Source organism: Lupinus angustifolius, chromosome LG19 (genome assembly GCF_001865875.1).
Source record: "Lupinus angustifolius cultivar Tanjil chromosome LG19, LupAngTanjil_v1.0, whole genome shotgun sequence".
Lineage (NCBI taxonomy): Eukaryota > Viridiplantae > Streptophyta > Magnoliopsida > Fabales > Fabaceae > Lupinus > Lupinus angustifolius.
The window spans coordinates 16,224,486-16,239,521 of NC_032027.1; the positions used below are offsets into that span (position 1 = coordinate 16,224,486).

Genomic DNA, 15,036 nt, shown 5'->3' on the forward strand with positions numbered 1-15,036 from the left:
TAGCCTGTTTATATCGATACTCTGAGTAGTTTAAAGACTAGTATAGTATAAATAACACTCATTTCTAGTATTCAACTCAAATAAATGTATACATGATCTAAATTTTGTTTGATTAGGCATGCTGTTAATTTGGTTTTCACTGAATTTGGGTACCGCTGATTACTCCATAGTCCTCAAATTTTGAGAGAAAGATGCGAATCTCAAAGTTATACTTTTGACTATGCTCCACAAACATTTCATGCATGCACCTTATGATATATTGGAACATTCGTGATATGATGGTCCAACTTCCAACAATAACCACACCAGATATAATCCAAATTGTATGCACCTTGTGTATACAACACTTTATCCTTAGTCACATTATCTTCAAATCATTCAAGCCAAAACTTTAAGAAGGAGCCACAACAATAAAATTCTTCGCACCCGTAACCTAAAGATCATGAATTCTAATCCTGAAAATATAACATACAACTAGTATCATCAAACCCCACTATTTAGTAACCTCGTGCGCTTAGCTATCCTTTTATTCAACGCAAATTATTTATCAAGCTAACCTTTATGTGGAAGATGTGACTTCTTGAATAACATGCATTAATATAGATCATTAAATATGATTAATGATTAAAATCGTTATACTCCGTAAATTAACAAGGTCTACATCGCCAACAAGATTCGAACTCGCGCCCGATAAACAGGAGTTGAATCCTTATTTACTGGACTAACCTTTATGAAAAGATAATACAAATACATGTGTAGTATTTGTATGCAAAGGATTCCTTAAAAAACATTCATCCTGAAAGTTTTACTATTGTACAACAACAAAATACTAAATTAAAGCTAAAATGAAGCATATAAATTATAATATCTATCTTTGGAGTTGATGAGGAGTGTGATTATTTGTGAGTGAGGGTGAGGCTGTTATACCATTCTGCATGGCATTATCAAGAGGTGCTTTAAATCCCCACCTCCCTTCAGATTCTATGGGCTCTATTACCTTAATAGATCCATCTGTTAGTCCAACTGCAAATTGATTTGGTTCATGTGGATGTGCTGTAATAACAACAGGATATGCATTTTGGCTGCACAAAACAAATAAGGGTTAAGGATTGTTCTGGAGAAAAAATGGGCAGAAATCATGTCGAAAATTTCAGTCAGCTTGGCCAGGTATCATCAAAATGGAACATTAATCAACTTCAAAATATATTTCAGCCGAAGACTCTAAGCATGCATTCAAAAATGCAAAACTTCAAGAAAATATTTTATGAAAGGAACCGGAGATTGAACAAAAGCGACCACGATGCAGATCATGGTTCGAACGGTACCAGCTAAATTTATTGTTGAATAATTTGAGCCAAAGAATGAACAGACAAGACTTCAGTGGTTTAACCAGGCTAAATATAATGCAATAATTTTATTCGGACTGATGAATGAACTGAAAGGACCCTCAAAATCATGGTTCAATTGGTTTAACAGGATAAATTCATTGTTGAACTACAATCAAACCATGGTTTAACCAAATAATGCTCAAATCACACTTCAACCTGTCAGTTCAGTCCAGTTTTTAAAATATTGCTTCGAACATAAACAAATAAATAGTCATCTCTAATGGGGATTTCAGTAAAAAAAGTCAAGTTGAAATGCATATAAAGGAATAGTTTAAAGACCTGTTTGATGAGGTATGTAGGTATGCAGATAAAGCTATACGACATCTTAGTTTCAGGCTGTCAGTATCAAATACTCCGATGCTTCCATCCTTGAAAGCAGCATAAACTAGTTGGCTATTGCAGGAATATGTTGCAGAGGATAAGGAAGCAGACAAGCCATCTTGCGGCACCCACTATAATCCAAACATAAAGATGTTATTAGCTCATTCACTAAGAACTCAATATATATATATAAAAGTTAGTTTAAGGGTTTCGATAGAGAGGGGAAAGGGGAGTAACTGCTTACCTGCCGAACCATTTCCATTCTTGAAGCGTCATATATCGCTAACTGCAACTCATGGCATACCAGCAAGTTTACTTGATCAATGTGAAATTGCACTAGAGTATCACCAAAAGGTGCATTTCCAGCTGGCAGTTGGATTGATAGTGATTTCTTCTCATCCCATGAGTCAATGTTCCAAAAGACAAGCTACAAAAAGTACACACAAATAGAGACAAAGTTTTCTTTGTTTTCTTCTTCTTCAAGAAGTTATAAATTAAAAATAGTTTCTCTAAAAAGAATATACAATATATAGAACTTGAACCATCTTTTAAAGGTTCATAAAGACATGCACAAAACAGCTACATATCTAGAGTTACAAAATGAACAGAAATTGCCAAAATTATAGGGAAAATAGTGAAAAGGGAAAAAGAGAGAACACATTGAACCGGACTCGGCATAGTTGTAATGTTGGGATAAAACAAAACCTTACTCAATACTGCCATTTATAACTCTTCTATCTAGGTAAATTACAAGTGTAGTACACTGGCACAAATTCCACAAAGTAACAAGTAATCCAATATAACCAGGTCATGTGAAGGGAGAAAGATACCAAGACCTTAAATAGTGAGGCCTTCTTAAAATTGTGGAACAATGCATTAATTTTTGTATCAATCTCCCCTCATGACCTTGTCATACAAAAATTTAAAATGAGATGATCCATCGCCAACTCCCCCTTCAGTTTCATAGCATTAATTTTCTGGCAAGCAGAAACTTTGACTAACAGGTGGATAGCATGACCAGAAAATGTAGATTTAAATTACGATTGGATTGATGATCTTGGAGTCTAAAATCTCAAGGTCTTGTTTTAATTTTTGATTTCGATAAACAACCAAAGTCAGTGCAGAAAGGAACAGATAAAATCGATGATAATGACAACAGCCAAGGGGAGGAAAATACCAAGAAAGATGGAAAGGAGAAAAAAGAGAATAAAGTTGAGTAATAAGATTCTGAATAATTGTGAAATGAAACACTGACCTAATACTCCTTTTTTTACTAACAAGTGCAGTAACAACTCTACAACTAGTACAAGTCCAATCCAATAACATAACCAATACTCTACCAGAAATCATGGTTAAACATATATACCTGTGCGTCAGCACCGGATGAAACCAAGATATTCAGTTTAGCTGAAAATGCTAATCCGGTAATGTGCTTCTGGTGACTCTTCAATTTTGATTTGACCTGGAGGCAGAGAGGTCAAACCCACGATTAATATGATTCCTGAAAGGCTGAAACAATTAAAGTTTAGAGCTGCTTAAAGTAATTACCTCATCGACCCTAACATTGTAAATATGAATGGTTGAATCTTCCATTCCAATTGCAACGATGTTATTATCTTGGGGGTGAAACGCAAGGAATGTTGAAGTAGGAGGAGGTGACATAAAAGTTGCCATTACCTGAGATTTAGCAATAGTTTGTCAAAACTCAAATACTGAGATACAGATGGACAAAAGCTACAAATGATGGTACACACAATATTACCATAAAAACCATCATATTACCTTAAATGTCGTCATGTTGAAAAGTGAAATTTTCCGTCCACAGGCAGACATAACATAGGAATCATTCTTTGATAATGCTATGCAGGGAACTGCAGCTTCAGAATTTTCTGGGACATCATTAGTCATTAGAACGCCATTTGGTGGTTGCCAATGTTCTGGAACAACACTTGCTGTGGCCTATTAAACCCACACAAAAAGACTCAGAAGTCAGAAATGATAACAAGAGAATTTGTATCAGACCCAACAATAAACATGCATATTCCTATGATATGCAATAGCAACATGGGTATCAGGATAGACATGTGGGTATTTGTTTATCATAAAGCAACAGGAAAGTGGTTCCACATGTAAGGGTTGATCAGCATACAATCACCTTTCCACCAGGATTCAGTTCATTACGACTCCATTTCCACAGTCTCTGAATCCCTTTTGAACCAAGAGCCAAAAGGCCAACGCCAGAATTTGTGTAAAGGAGACGAGCAACCTTGGAACAAAAAAGTAAATGGTTTTACAATCTTAAAATTCTTGATATAAAATAAAAACATATTATTTAAACATTCTATACATAAAAAGATTGCAGGGAATACCTTGTTAGTGGAACCCATACTATCTGGCATAGTAACTGTTCGACATTGAACAGAATCAACTATCTCTGTCAATTCCCAAGCTTTAGATTTGTCAGATAGATCATCCAAACTTCTTTTTCTATCTATGCTTCTAGTGCTAGACTCAACTCCATTCTGGAATAAAAGAGTAACAAAACGAGTTAGTTGAACACATACTTAGTCTAATAGACAAGAACTCCATAAGATGCCTAGGCATAACAGCTGCAGCATAAAACCATATAAAACTTAATTTACTTTATAAAAAAGAATGCATAATTTGCATGTGAGGTTCACGCTAAAATATTTGAGAATAAAAGAATGTTACAAATCTTAAATGAAGTATCAACCCACATCTTTTATAGGTCATATCTTACAAGCATAGGTGGCGCATGCCGAAAAGGGGAGCTTTGGTCCACATGTTCTACTTTATTGGTGAGAGGATTGATACTTGTAGCCATAGAAGACCCTAATACCTGATTTATTTAGAACGATTAAAAATTTGGACACCAATAAAAACCAGAAAATTATATTTGGTAAGGAAGCAGATAGAGAAGATTGAAAATTAAGGCAGACAAAAACCTTTGTCTCAACAGGTGCTTTTGATGATTCAAAAGATCGAGCTTCAATGGCCCTTAAGTACTTGATGCCATCAGCATTAGCAAGGATTTTAAAACCATTATCTTCTGTAGTAGCAGCAAGCAGATTTCCTTCCTTATTGAACCTCAAACGAGGGAGACTCTGATGCAAGGCATCATCCATATCAAACAATGCTCTAAGAAGAAAGTGTCAAAATTTGAAAGTAGAAGGAATACTCACAAGAAGACCACCCTCGGCATGTGTACTAGTCAGAATATTGACATTGTCCATGTCCCAAAACTTTATCTGGTTGTCTTCACCAACAGCCAAAAAACGATTCTTTGATGTATCAAATTGCACAATACCAGTAAATTGCTTTCTAAACCCAGAATATGTTCTCTTTAGTGTTCCTTCACTTTCATTCCACTCAACTAGGAAATAATCTCGATCTTTACTTGTCCCACAAGAGAACAATCTAAAATAGGAAAGAGCAGTTAAAACACACATTAAGAGAGAGAAACTACAAAATATATAAGATTAAGTGGATATATTTCGAGTATCATGCTTCATTTTCTTACCTACTTCCATCAGAGCTATAGAGCATTGTGGTGCACCACTGTCCAGGAGCATCGTAGTCCACTCTGGAGCCCATGTTATCATACAACCAGGCCTTGATTTTCCCATCAAAAGCAGTTGAAAATATAAACTGCAAATGTGATGTCATAACTTTTACCAGTCAATCATTCACTGCAACAACCCTTTCAAAGAAGTAAAAAAATCATTGACTGCAATTACGTTTATCAAGAAAACTTTCCAGAATAGACAACAAAATGGAACAAGATCAGACTATAGCTGACTGTACAAAAGCAAAGACAGGACAATGCTGGCACCCAGAAAATTGGCTTGCATTACATTTTGCAGTAATACAAAAGTCAAATCTAGTCCTAAATTTTTAAGATTCTATTTTTTATTTACCAAAATATTTATGTAATAAAAAGTCCTTTTGGTTTCATAGGGTGTTTGGACAGTTTACCTGGGTCTTGTCCTTCTGGTGAGGGCAAACAGAATAAACAGGTGCTTCATGACCTTCAAAGTTAAAGAGCTTCCGTCCAGTCCAATCCCATACCTGTCACACTCTTCCAAAAATTAATAATGGAGCATAAATTCATTTTGCTATACAGGCCAGAAAGTTTCGTCACCTTTACTAACTTGTCATCTCCACAAGTAACAAAGCATAGCTGTTTGTTTATGTGAGAAAATGCCAAGTCATTGACACCACCAACATGAGCATCAATCTGTAATGAAGAAAAGGCATTAGTAAGAACGCAGAAATTAAAAAAAAAAATGTATTACATTATTATATTCAAATCAGAAATTCACATGGACATACCTCCAAATGATGATGTAGGTCATTAAGCGCTTGATAAGCATACAAATGAATCAAATGTTTTGTGAAAGCAACACCTGAAAAGAAGGGAAAATATATCATAAACCATTGATAATACAACAAACTGAACCAAGTTTACTTACAGCACTTACCAATAAAGTTCCCATCTGGGCTCCATGATACACGGTTGACAGAGATAGACAAGTCTTTCACAGTTAGAGCCTGCATAAGAGTCTCAATTACTAAACTCCAACATATCATGTACGAAAATTCTAGCACTTATATAACAACAAATTGACTTTGTAAAAGACAATTGCATGAGCAGAAGTAAAATGACGAAATACCATAAGGGTTGAACTAATGTTAGAGGAAAGGGAGTAGTTAAACTTAAAAATTGAGCAGATTGTTCGCTGCCATTGAACACTGGCATTTGTTCATATATCATTTATAATCTGTCCATACTAAACATTTACCTAACTATATCTGATTTCCTGCCTTGAATTCTTAAATAGTTAATACCGTTAAGCTACTATAAACAGCCTTATGCTAATTGCCTAGAGGTCATTCCTGCTGACATAATCCCAACCTCCTATTCTAATTGTCTAAAGGTCATTAATGCACAATGCAACGCCAGTACACCATTATAGAGAATAATATTATTTTAACTAAGGAGTAGACTTTGGACACTGCCATGATTTACCTATTCACTATTATGCACTTGAAAAGTGTTAATGTAATATGAACCTGAAATATGGTAGAACAAGCAGAAATATTCAATATTTTGAAAGGCTTTGATGTCAGCTTTTTTCTCAGTCCTGCTTCCCAGAGTGAAACTTCACCATTTCTGCAACCAACTGTTTCAAAAATGATTTTCCTAAGTCAGTATAATATTTAACTTCTTTATGATACAAAACATAGCAGTCTATTTCAACCTACCAGCTAGTAATGAATGAAACGATGGATGGAAATCCATGCTTATCACTGCCGATCCCTGTTGTAAAGTACAAACAACAGTTCTAGGAAGGTCATCAAGTGAAGAAGAGGCTTGCTGAGTTGGAGCAGAATATGCGACCTACACAGATTGTAAAGAGTTGGCACTATAGCAATGGCAATACAACGCATGAAAAAAAACACGGCACTGTAATGGGCAAGTACGTCGTCAACGGACTGTGCAGATCGCAGTCGTTTCATTAGTTGCTGCTCATGATCGCTATTTTGATAATCCATCATTCCAAGGGCATTAGAAGGTGTTCTTGAATGCTTCAAAGCAGAGACTGCAAGAAATTGAGCATGTGAATTTGACAATGGAGAAGACATACAAACAAACATCACAAGAATTACTTGTCCAAAACTCCAAATATCTGAGAGAACTGACAATAGAAATATTATACTAGTTCTTCATATGTTTCAATTATTGTATAGGAGCATAGAGCACTGAGAAGATAAAAATGGAAACAACAATTACATCCATATAACTCTCAACATGAAAATAGAGAAGCAGCTTTTATTGGGGAGAAGTTAATAACAAAGAATGAAAACATTATCCCTTGTACTAAACGAAAATAAAATAGATTCAATCTATCAGGAAGTCATTACAAAAGAGTGTAGTTATGATCTTTTAAGGTTGTTGGATGCTGAACAACCCGTGAAGATTTGATATTGTTTAATGAACATATATGTGATGGACATGACAGTATATTTCTCGAGCAAATAAGCTTTCTATTCCATCAAATGCCAACACACAGAAAAAGTATCATATCCCCCCTCCAAGCCTCCGGAAAAAAAATAAGAGCATGAATGTAGAATATGGCATTTGCTTATCTTAACGAATATGGCAGTAGTATACTGGAATTTTGGTTACTTATCCTTCTTATGGTCTTTTGCACAAGATTACATGACAATAAATTGACCAAGTTATACCTTGACTTGGAGGAACAGGAAATGGTGAAGCAGCAAAAAATGGCGATTGGACAGATGAGGAAGGATTAGCATTCACCATCCATCCTGCTAAAGCATTAACATTTGCAGGCACTGGTGCTGGTGTAAATGGCTGCACAAGAGTACGTAACTAGACTAAATTAAACATCCCAATGCAAGAAGTTTACATTAATAACACTTAGCACCAAACATTCAACCAACTAGAAGAGCAAAGGTCATACTCCACCGTGTACTCCTAGTGGATCATAAGATGAAGGCTTCGAAACAGATGCAACAGGAAAAGTGACAGGAGTAGCTGCGCGAGCTCCATTTGAAGGTGAACAAGTGTGATCACTAAGTAGAGTTTTGATGTCTGGATTTGGCAATCGATTATTGCACTGCTGATGCTGCCAATTCAAACTTGATAGGAAAAAAATTTACAATGCTTAACTAAGAAGAATATGATTAATGAAATTGAAAATAATAAGAGAGGAAATGCTCAGATGAAAACAAAAAACATGAACCATATCGGAAGAGCTAAAGCAGTCTGCAAATGGAATAATTGTATGCGTAAAGCCCAATACATGTAATAGTTGGATATACCTAATATTACCTTTGATTAATCAGGGTTCGTAATCGTGATGTATTCAATGAAGGAAATACAAGCTTGTCTCTAAAGAGGGGATTTGCTTCTATCAATTTCTTAAGCTCTATCAGCATTATGTTCCGAGCTGATTTAGTATCACCATATTTCGATAACTGTTCATTTTCCCTGCATTTAATAAAAAATGTATATTTAAGATATAACCAACGTAACATCTCTGACCTCCTTCAATCCTTATTCCTTAGTCAACAACACCGCATGAAAAAAATAGAGAGCAAAGATCACCTGAAGTTGTCAAGCGTTAAAAGATGTGTGATTTCTTTGTATAAGTCTTCATTCAATGTTGAGAAAACTTTTAAATCATTCACCAGTATTTCAACAGCCCTGGCTTTGTCACGCCTAAGTACAAACCAGGAAATTTTAGCATTAGAAGAAAACAAAAGAACAACTTATATACTCGGCGAAATTACAATGACCTCCCCTAAGGTTTGAGTTCGTCTTAATCACAGCATAAACCTCTTTTGTTTCAAAAGTTACACTCACCCTCCTTTTAGGTGAGGTCAGTAAGTGCAAACATGAAGGCAGGTTGGTGTAATTTCGGAAACAAGAGCAATGTCAGGTGTATCATAATTAAACCGAGCTAATATGTTATTACGAGTAGTCACTGTAATTCCCCTATCTACTAATAAGTTATAATACTTACATAAAAATAAACATAGAGTATAAAATCTATACAATGCCACCGTAAAGATTTACACACACTCACTACATCATCCACCATTCATTTGGATTTATTTTTTTGAAGAGGCAACAATGATTAAATATGAATGGTGGATGATGTTCCGTCAGTGTATAAAACTCATACATTGTTGGTCCATGCATTTTTTTCTCATACATAAAGGGACAACTATGTTGCAACAACTATTCTTGTAAGTAATAGAAACAGTAGCAGTAAAGAAAATGAATCAACCTATCCAAGGCTTCAATATACTTTTGCTTCCTAATCTCAAAGAAAATTTTCATAGAGTATCGATTGTCATCTACTTTGGTGAATCCAGAGAGGTATTTCTCAACCTCATCCCACTCTCCAGCTAAAGCTTTCTCTTCAAAATGCTTCACATTGAATAAGAAACCTGATTCTTGCTCCAACCTAAAATCAAACACAATAACAAAGTTTTCAATTTACCATACCAAATAAGGAAAATAAATAACAAATAAAATAAAAAATTGGGACTTTACTTGCACACAGTGTCCTTGAATTTCTCTTCATCGAGAAATTGAAGGATGAGGAAAACCAGTTCCCTACTCAAAGATGACATTTTTGCCCCTTGCACGAGCTCAGAGAAGTTGAATCAGAAGACCCAATATCGAAAAGTGAAGGGATTTTGAAATTAGGGTTTAGAATTGAGCAAGGAGTTAAGATTAACCGTAGTGGGTGAGAGGTTTTCAGAAAAAGTTTAAATCTTTCTGCTAGGTTGCAAATTGCAATGGGATGGAGCAAAACGGCAACGTTTTATGCTAAAGAGGTGGAAAAGGCGCAGTGGTAGAATGGGTTGTTGTAGTTGTTGAAAGAGAATAGTTAAATGGAAGAAGGAAAAAGAGAAATAATTAAAATTTAAATGAAAAATGAAATAAAGAAGATGGTGAAAGCAGTGGGTCTTGCTTTTTTTTCTGTGGTTTGAACTTTGAAGTGGTGTTTTTGTTTTATCAGTTGTTCTCACTGACTTATCACTGATACGTTATGTTACTTATACACTATTAACCTGATAAGTTACTGAGAAAGCTTCTTGACTTTCTAGAGGAACAAGGATACTAAAAATTTACTCTTAATCATATCCTATTAAATAAGTAAGTGGTATCTTCTAATTAAATTGAGACACAATTGTAACACAAAAGGTGGGATATGTGATCTTTATTCATTTTGGAAATAAACTTCTCCTTTCATAGGTTTTTCTTACCTAGGAGACATGAATTTGAAAATAAATTATCTATTCGGTGTGTTGTTTGAAAGAATGTAATATCTATATTATGTAAAGATTTATACATAATCACAACATCAATAAAACATAAATTATACAGTGTCATTAACCATATAAAACTCGTATAGTGTTGGCCTATTTCTTTTTCTAATTCTGAAAACAAAGTTAGTTCATTTGTTCCCCTCATTTATTTTGGTAGAATCTCATTGGCTAAAGACATTAAACATAGATTTTTTTAAGATAGAGGATTAGTGTTTCATTTTATAATGATGACATATTTAACATTTGCTTGCAATAACTGTTCCTCCGTAAAGTTACTATTACTTGAACTCAATAATAAAAATATTATTTTATTATAAATTAAACGATAAATATGTATAATAGGTTGTACTTGTCTCTCTGGCACTTGAGGAGAATTCTTACTCCTTAATTTCACTGGTCTTGACAGTAGGTATGAAATCATTGTCATTTAAACACTCATAATAGTATATGAATAAAGTATTGGTATAGTGGTATAAAGTCACATTGGAGGTTGAGGGTTTGATTCTTAGGAGCAACACCTGTTAGGAGAGGATAACCATAAACCCCCGAAAGTGATTAGACCCAAAAATGTGAGAATAACTTGGTAGTAACAAAAAAAAATACACTACAATAGTATGTCAGGCTTTCTAGACTTATTTCCAGTCTGATGTAGTGGTTCAACATCATGACATAAAAATTAGTGGTTGAGACAAGCCAATTTTGGTTTAGTATTTTACTCTTACCATTGTTGATTGAGTTTTGGTATATGTACATTACGACCTGTGCAATGCACAAGCAAATTAATCTAAATCAGAATTGAACTAATTGATAATTCAGTTTTAATAATTCATAATTTTAACTTGCTCAGTATTTGCATAAGAATGTATAATGTATTATAAAAAGAATCATAAAAATCTTCTTCTTATGATAAGAACATATGAAATACAATGAAACCTTGAAAAATAGTGGACAAATTTAACTGACTCATCACTCATATCTTGGTCCATTTCTAACGCATACACCTAGCATAATAGAAATTAGCAAAGAGTATTTTGTCCATAGTAACATAGTTAAATACTTCAAACACAGACTCTGAAATTTTAACACAAGAAGCAGATTCAACGATTTCACATATTCTTCCTAGAACAAAGGTGTTAACAAGTTGGTCCATGGTATTGTGGTTGGCCTAAAACAGATTTTGTGGTACCTTTCCTACAAAGAAAATGTGATTGTCCTACAATGTAAATGGTTGAAATGGGAAAGGAGGAAAAAATGTGCCTACAATTAGAAATACAATCAAGACATCAATGAAGGAAAGAGTTTATTTGCGAGTTGGGTTTTGGAGTGGAATTAAGGGAAATGGAAGGCTTCAGAGTCATATCATAAACATATTTCGTGGCTCTGGAGCCTTGTGTTTTCTTTCATTCTCCTTTAAAATCTAACTCGCAAACGAGCATGGCTCATGCACTTGAATGCTTGGAAATTCTAAACTCTGAAGCAGGAAGTCACTTAACTCATGACAAATCTATAACAAAATGCAACTAGTCCTACAAAGAAGCCAAAATAAGGGAAATGAAAGGTTGTAGAGTCATTTCATAAGTGTATTTCATGCCTCTGAAGCCTTCCATTTTACTCGTTCCTCCTTAACATCCAACTAGTAAACTGACCTTAAATAGAGTCAAATCAATGATTGAAAATTCTAAACTCTAAAGCAGTCACCAAGTCACTTAACTCATGACAAATCTATATAACAAAATGCAACTAGTCCTTCAAAGAAGCCAAAATATATCAACTACATTGTGTTAATTGAATGCAAAAATGTTCAAGCTAACATCTTGATGGGAAATAAGCAAATTGGCTTGTGAAAATTCTCCTTTGTGATGATTTGACTTCAAAAATTGGGGAAGAATACTTATCTCTTCCTTTTTCATTGTGCACTATCTTTTCTGACTGCAAGTACCAACATGTCTCAGAATTCTTGTAACCATTGCTCCTAGAATGAGGGTACCCTTGGTAAGAGTAGTTAGATGGATTGAACTGAGGGATTTCTTTCTCAAATCTATGATGAAACCTCTTTTTGTTTATAGAATCAGTTGGATTGTAGAGTGGAGATTCATTCTTGGACATTGAATTTGCCTGCAAACATTTCTCTATCACCTTAGCCTCCTCCTTCAACTTTTCTCTCATGTCTCTAACATTTTTCCAAAGTTTACTAGATTTGGCACTGCTGATATTGTTCCATGCCTTGAAACTTGAACCATTGCAAGAAGTGCTGGGGATTTTATTGCACTCATAGCAGAAGTTTTGATACCTCTTTAAGTTAAAAGCTTTTCTTTTTGCAGCATCAGATAAACATGTATTTGCCTATAGAAAAAAGTGGAGGTAGAGAACATCATTTTGTACTCTATTTTACACAGAATTTCAAGCTACTTGTTAAAGTATTCCAAAGGTTTTGAGAATAATACACAACTTATTTGTGCTTGTGACAATAATTTATGAAAAATAAATTCCATTGACAGCTTATGAAAATAGCATATGACCTCCCAATAAACTCGTTGGATAAGCACTGATTAAGTTGTTGTTTTTTTAATATCAAGGGTATCCCTCACCCTTTGCGTAGGAACTAACCACTTTCGGGATGTGTGACTACACTCCCAACAAGTGTTACTCCCAATAATCGAACATTAACATTTTGATCAATGTATGTATCTAGGGGCGCGTCTCGTAGCACTAGACCAATAACTTGTTGATACTTGATTAAGTTGTTTACAGAATGCTCAAAAGCAACAAAAAAAATAATAAACATACCTCAGAGACAAGCTTGAAAGCAATTTCAGCTTTTGGGTGTTTATTTTTATCTGGGTGAAGTAGCAAGGCTGCAACAAAAAGCTGCCCTAGTTATTTAAGACAATGCACAATGCACATAACCATAAAGTGAGTTAAACCTACCAAGTTTATGGTATTGCTTGTGAATAGTATTTATTCCAGCATTTTCTTCTACCTGTGAGAACCCAATATGGAGAAACATGCATCTCATAATAAAACAACTCAGAAAAATGCTACTAAGTTTGCATGAACAAGAAATTATTAAGGGTCATAATACTTACCCCAAGAATGCAATACCAATCAATAAAAGATACTTTATCTTGGTTTGAGACAAGTCTATGAACACATGCAACTGAACGGGTTGATATGGAACAAATATCCAATACCAACTTGGTTTTATAATCTGATTCTTGTCCCATTGTTCCCATTTTTTGAGAATAATATGATGGTAGTACAAATACTAATTAACAAAACATGAAAATGGGTTACAAATGGTGAATGTTGTGTTTGTTTTTTCTTGCTTCTGATAAGGTATTGTTTGATAACTAATAACAAAAGGTGGAGTGGTTTAGAATAATGAACAAGTAATGCGGAGTAGATTTTTGGAATTTGATGAGTTGGTGGAACAAATAAGTGGAGATAGTTGGAGAGGTTAACCTTAATCTCTTCATATGTGGCACCTTAATCTCTAACGTTTTTTTCTTGTTTAAATTTTAAATGGAATTAAGTTTCTTTTGTTGTTGCCATTGCGTCTTCAAATTTGTTAATTGTTACAAGTTGCACCCTCCTCCATGAAGTACCATTTCTTATGCAACACCTAATATATTACAATAGTTTTTTTTTGTATCCACTCACTGAAGTAAGTTTCTGCTGATCGTATAAATTTCTTTCCTAATAAATATTGGTCTCAGGAAAAAAAAACTTTTGACATTTTAGACTTTATAATAGGTAATAAAGTCTTACATCACTAAAATAATATATTGTTAGTATATTTACTAATAGTTTAATTAAGTTATTTGTCAGTTGACAAAGTTGTGTATAAGATATAAATATTTCACCTCACCAATTATTCCTAGTAAAAGTATAGCACAATATAACCATACATTAACAAATGTTGTAGTATGGACCAATTTAAGTAAGATCTCAATGAATAATGTATATCTTAGTACAATGAGGTATTTTATTTCCTCTTGTTAGTAAAAATATAATATGTGTATTGTTTTGTTTAATTTTATAAATATTTTTGTAGAAAATAATTAAACAAGACACATATTATGATTTTATTAGCTGAATGAGATAATTTATCTTCTTATATCAAAATATACAATATTCTCTTTAAAAAAATGTCACTTTTATTTCACACACAAAAAAATATCACTTTCAAATTAAATAAAAGTTTTCTCGATTCTTGAGTCTAATAATAATATGAATTGACTATTCAAAAATCATCTAAGTAGTTTTGTGTAGTTCATTATTATCCTAAGGTAGCCATAGCATATTTGAAAAGGGAATCCCTTCTATTTTTGGTTACAGGAAACCCACATTTAATTGAAAGCCCATAACACTTTACTTATGCAGATGAAATAGGACATTTACTGATTTACAGGTATAGAAGAATTAAAAAGTGACT

At 33.9% G+C, this 15,036-nt stretch overlaps 2 protein-coding genes across 2 annotated transcripts; both read right to left on the reverse strand.

The window, feature by feature from the left end:
- LOC109334383 (topless-related protein 2-like) lies at positions 710-10,229 on the reverse strand. The gene is made up of 25 exons (XM_019570135.1): positions 9,820-10,229; positions 9,551-9,730; positions 8,866-8,979; positions 8,590-8,748; positions 8,219-8,396; positions 7,980-8,109; positions 7,215-7,333; positions 6,996-7,131; positions 6,804-6,913; positions 6,212-6,281; positions 6,063-6,136; positions 5,872-5,967; positions 5,706-5,798; positions 5,251-5,378; positions 4,913-5,147; positions 4,676-4,834; positions 4,471-4,569; positions 4,079-4,231; positions 3,865-3,975; positions 3,492-3,668; positions 3,258-3,386; positions 3,076-3,171; positions 1,954-2,136; positions 1,668-1,840; positions 710-1,082 (listed from the first exon to the last, which is right to left on the reverse strand). Exons 1-25 carry the CDS (start codon positions 9,897-9,899, stop codon positions 869-871), a joined length of 3,396 nt encoding a protein of 1,131 aa, XP_019425680.1. The 5' UTR covers positions 9,900-10,229; the 3' UTR covers positions 710-868.
- On the reverse strand, positions 12,327-14,043 carry LOC109334385 (J protein JJJ2-like). Its single transcript, XM_019570137.1, has 4 exons — positions 13,688-14,043; positions 13,530-13,581; positions 13,389-13,456; positions 12,327-12,944 (listed from the first exon to the last, which is right to left on the reverse strand). The coding sequence occupies exons 1-4, from the start codon at positions 13,832-13,834 to the stop codon at positions 12,408-12,410; spliced, it is 804 nt and encodes a 267-aa protein (XP_019425682.1). The 5' UTR covers positions 13,835-14,043; the 3' UTR covers positions 12,327-12,407.

Excerpts from the sequence above, each read along its gene's own strand:
- LOC109334383 (XM_019570135.1), bottom strand. The coding sequence starts at position 9,899 with ATGTCATCTTTGAGTAGGGAACTGGTTTTCCTCATCCTTCAATTTCTC. Across the intron at positions 5,379-5,705 it reads ACCAGAAGGACAAGACCCAG|TTTATATTTTCAACTGCTTT; the intron begins GTAAACTGTCCA and ends TCACATTTGCAG. Across the intron at positions 3,976-4,078 it reads GTATGGGTTCCACTAACAAG|GTTGCTCGTCTCCTTTACAC; the intron begins GTATTCCCTGCA and ends TTTTGTTCCAAG.
- LOC109334385 (XM_019570137.1), bottom strand. The coding sequence starts at position 13,834 with ATGGGAACAATGGGACAAGAATCAGATTATAAAACCAAGTTGGTATTG. Across the intron at positions 13,582-13,687 it reads ATTGGTATTGCATTCTTGGG|GTAGAAGAAAATGCTGGAAT; the intron begins GTAAGTATTATG and ends GGGTTCTCACAG. Across the intron at positions 12,945-13,388 it reads CTTTCAAGCTTGTCTCTGAG|GCAAATACATGTTTATCTGA; the intron begins GTATGTTTATTA and ends TTTTTTCTATAG.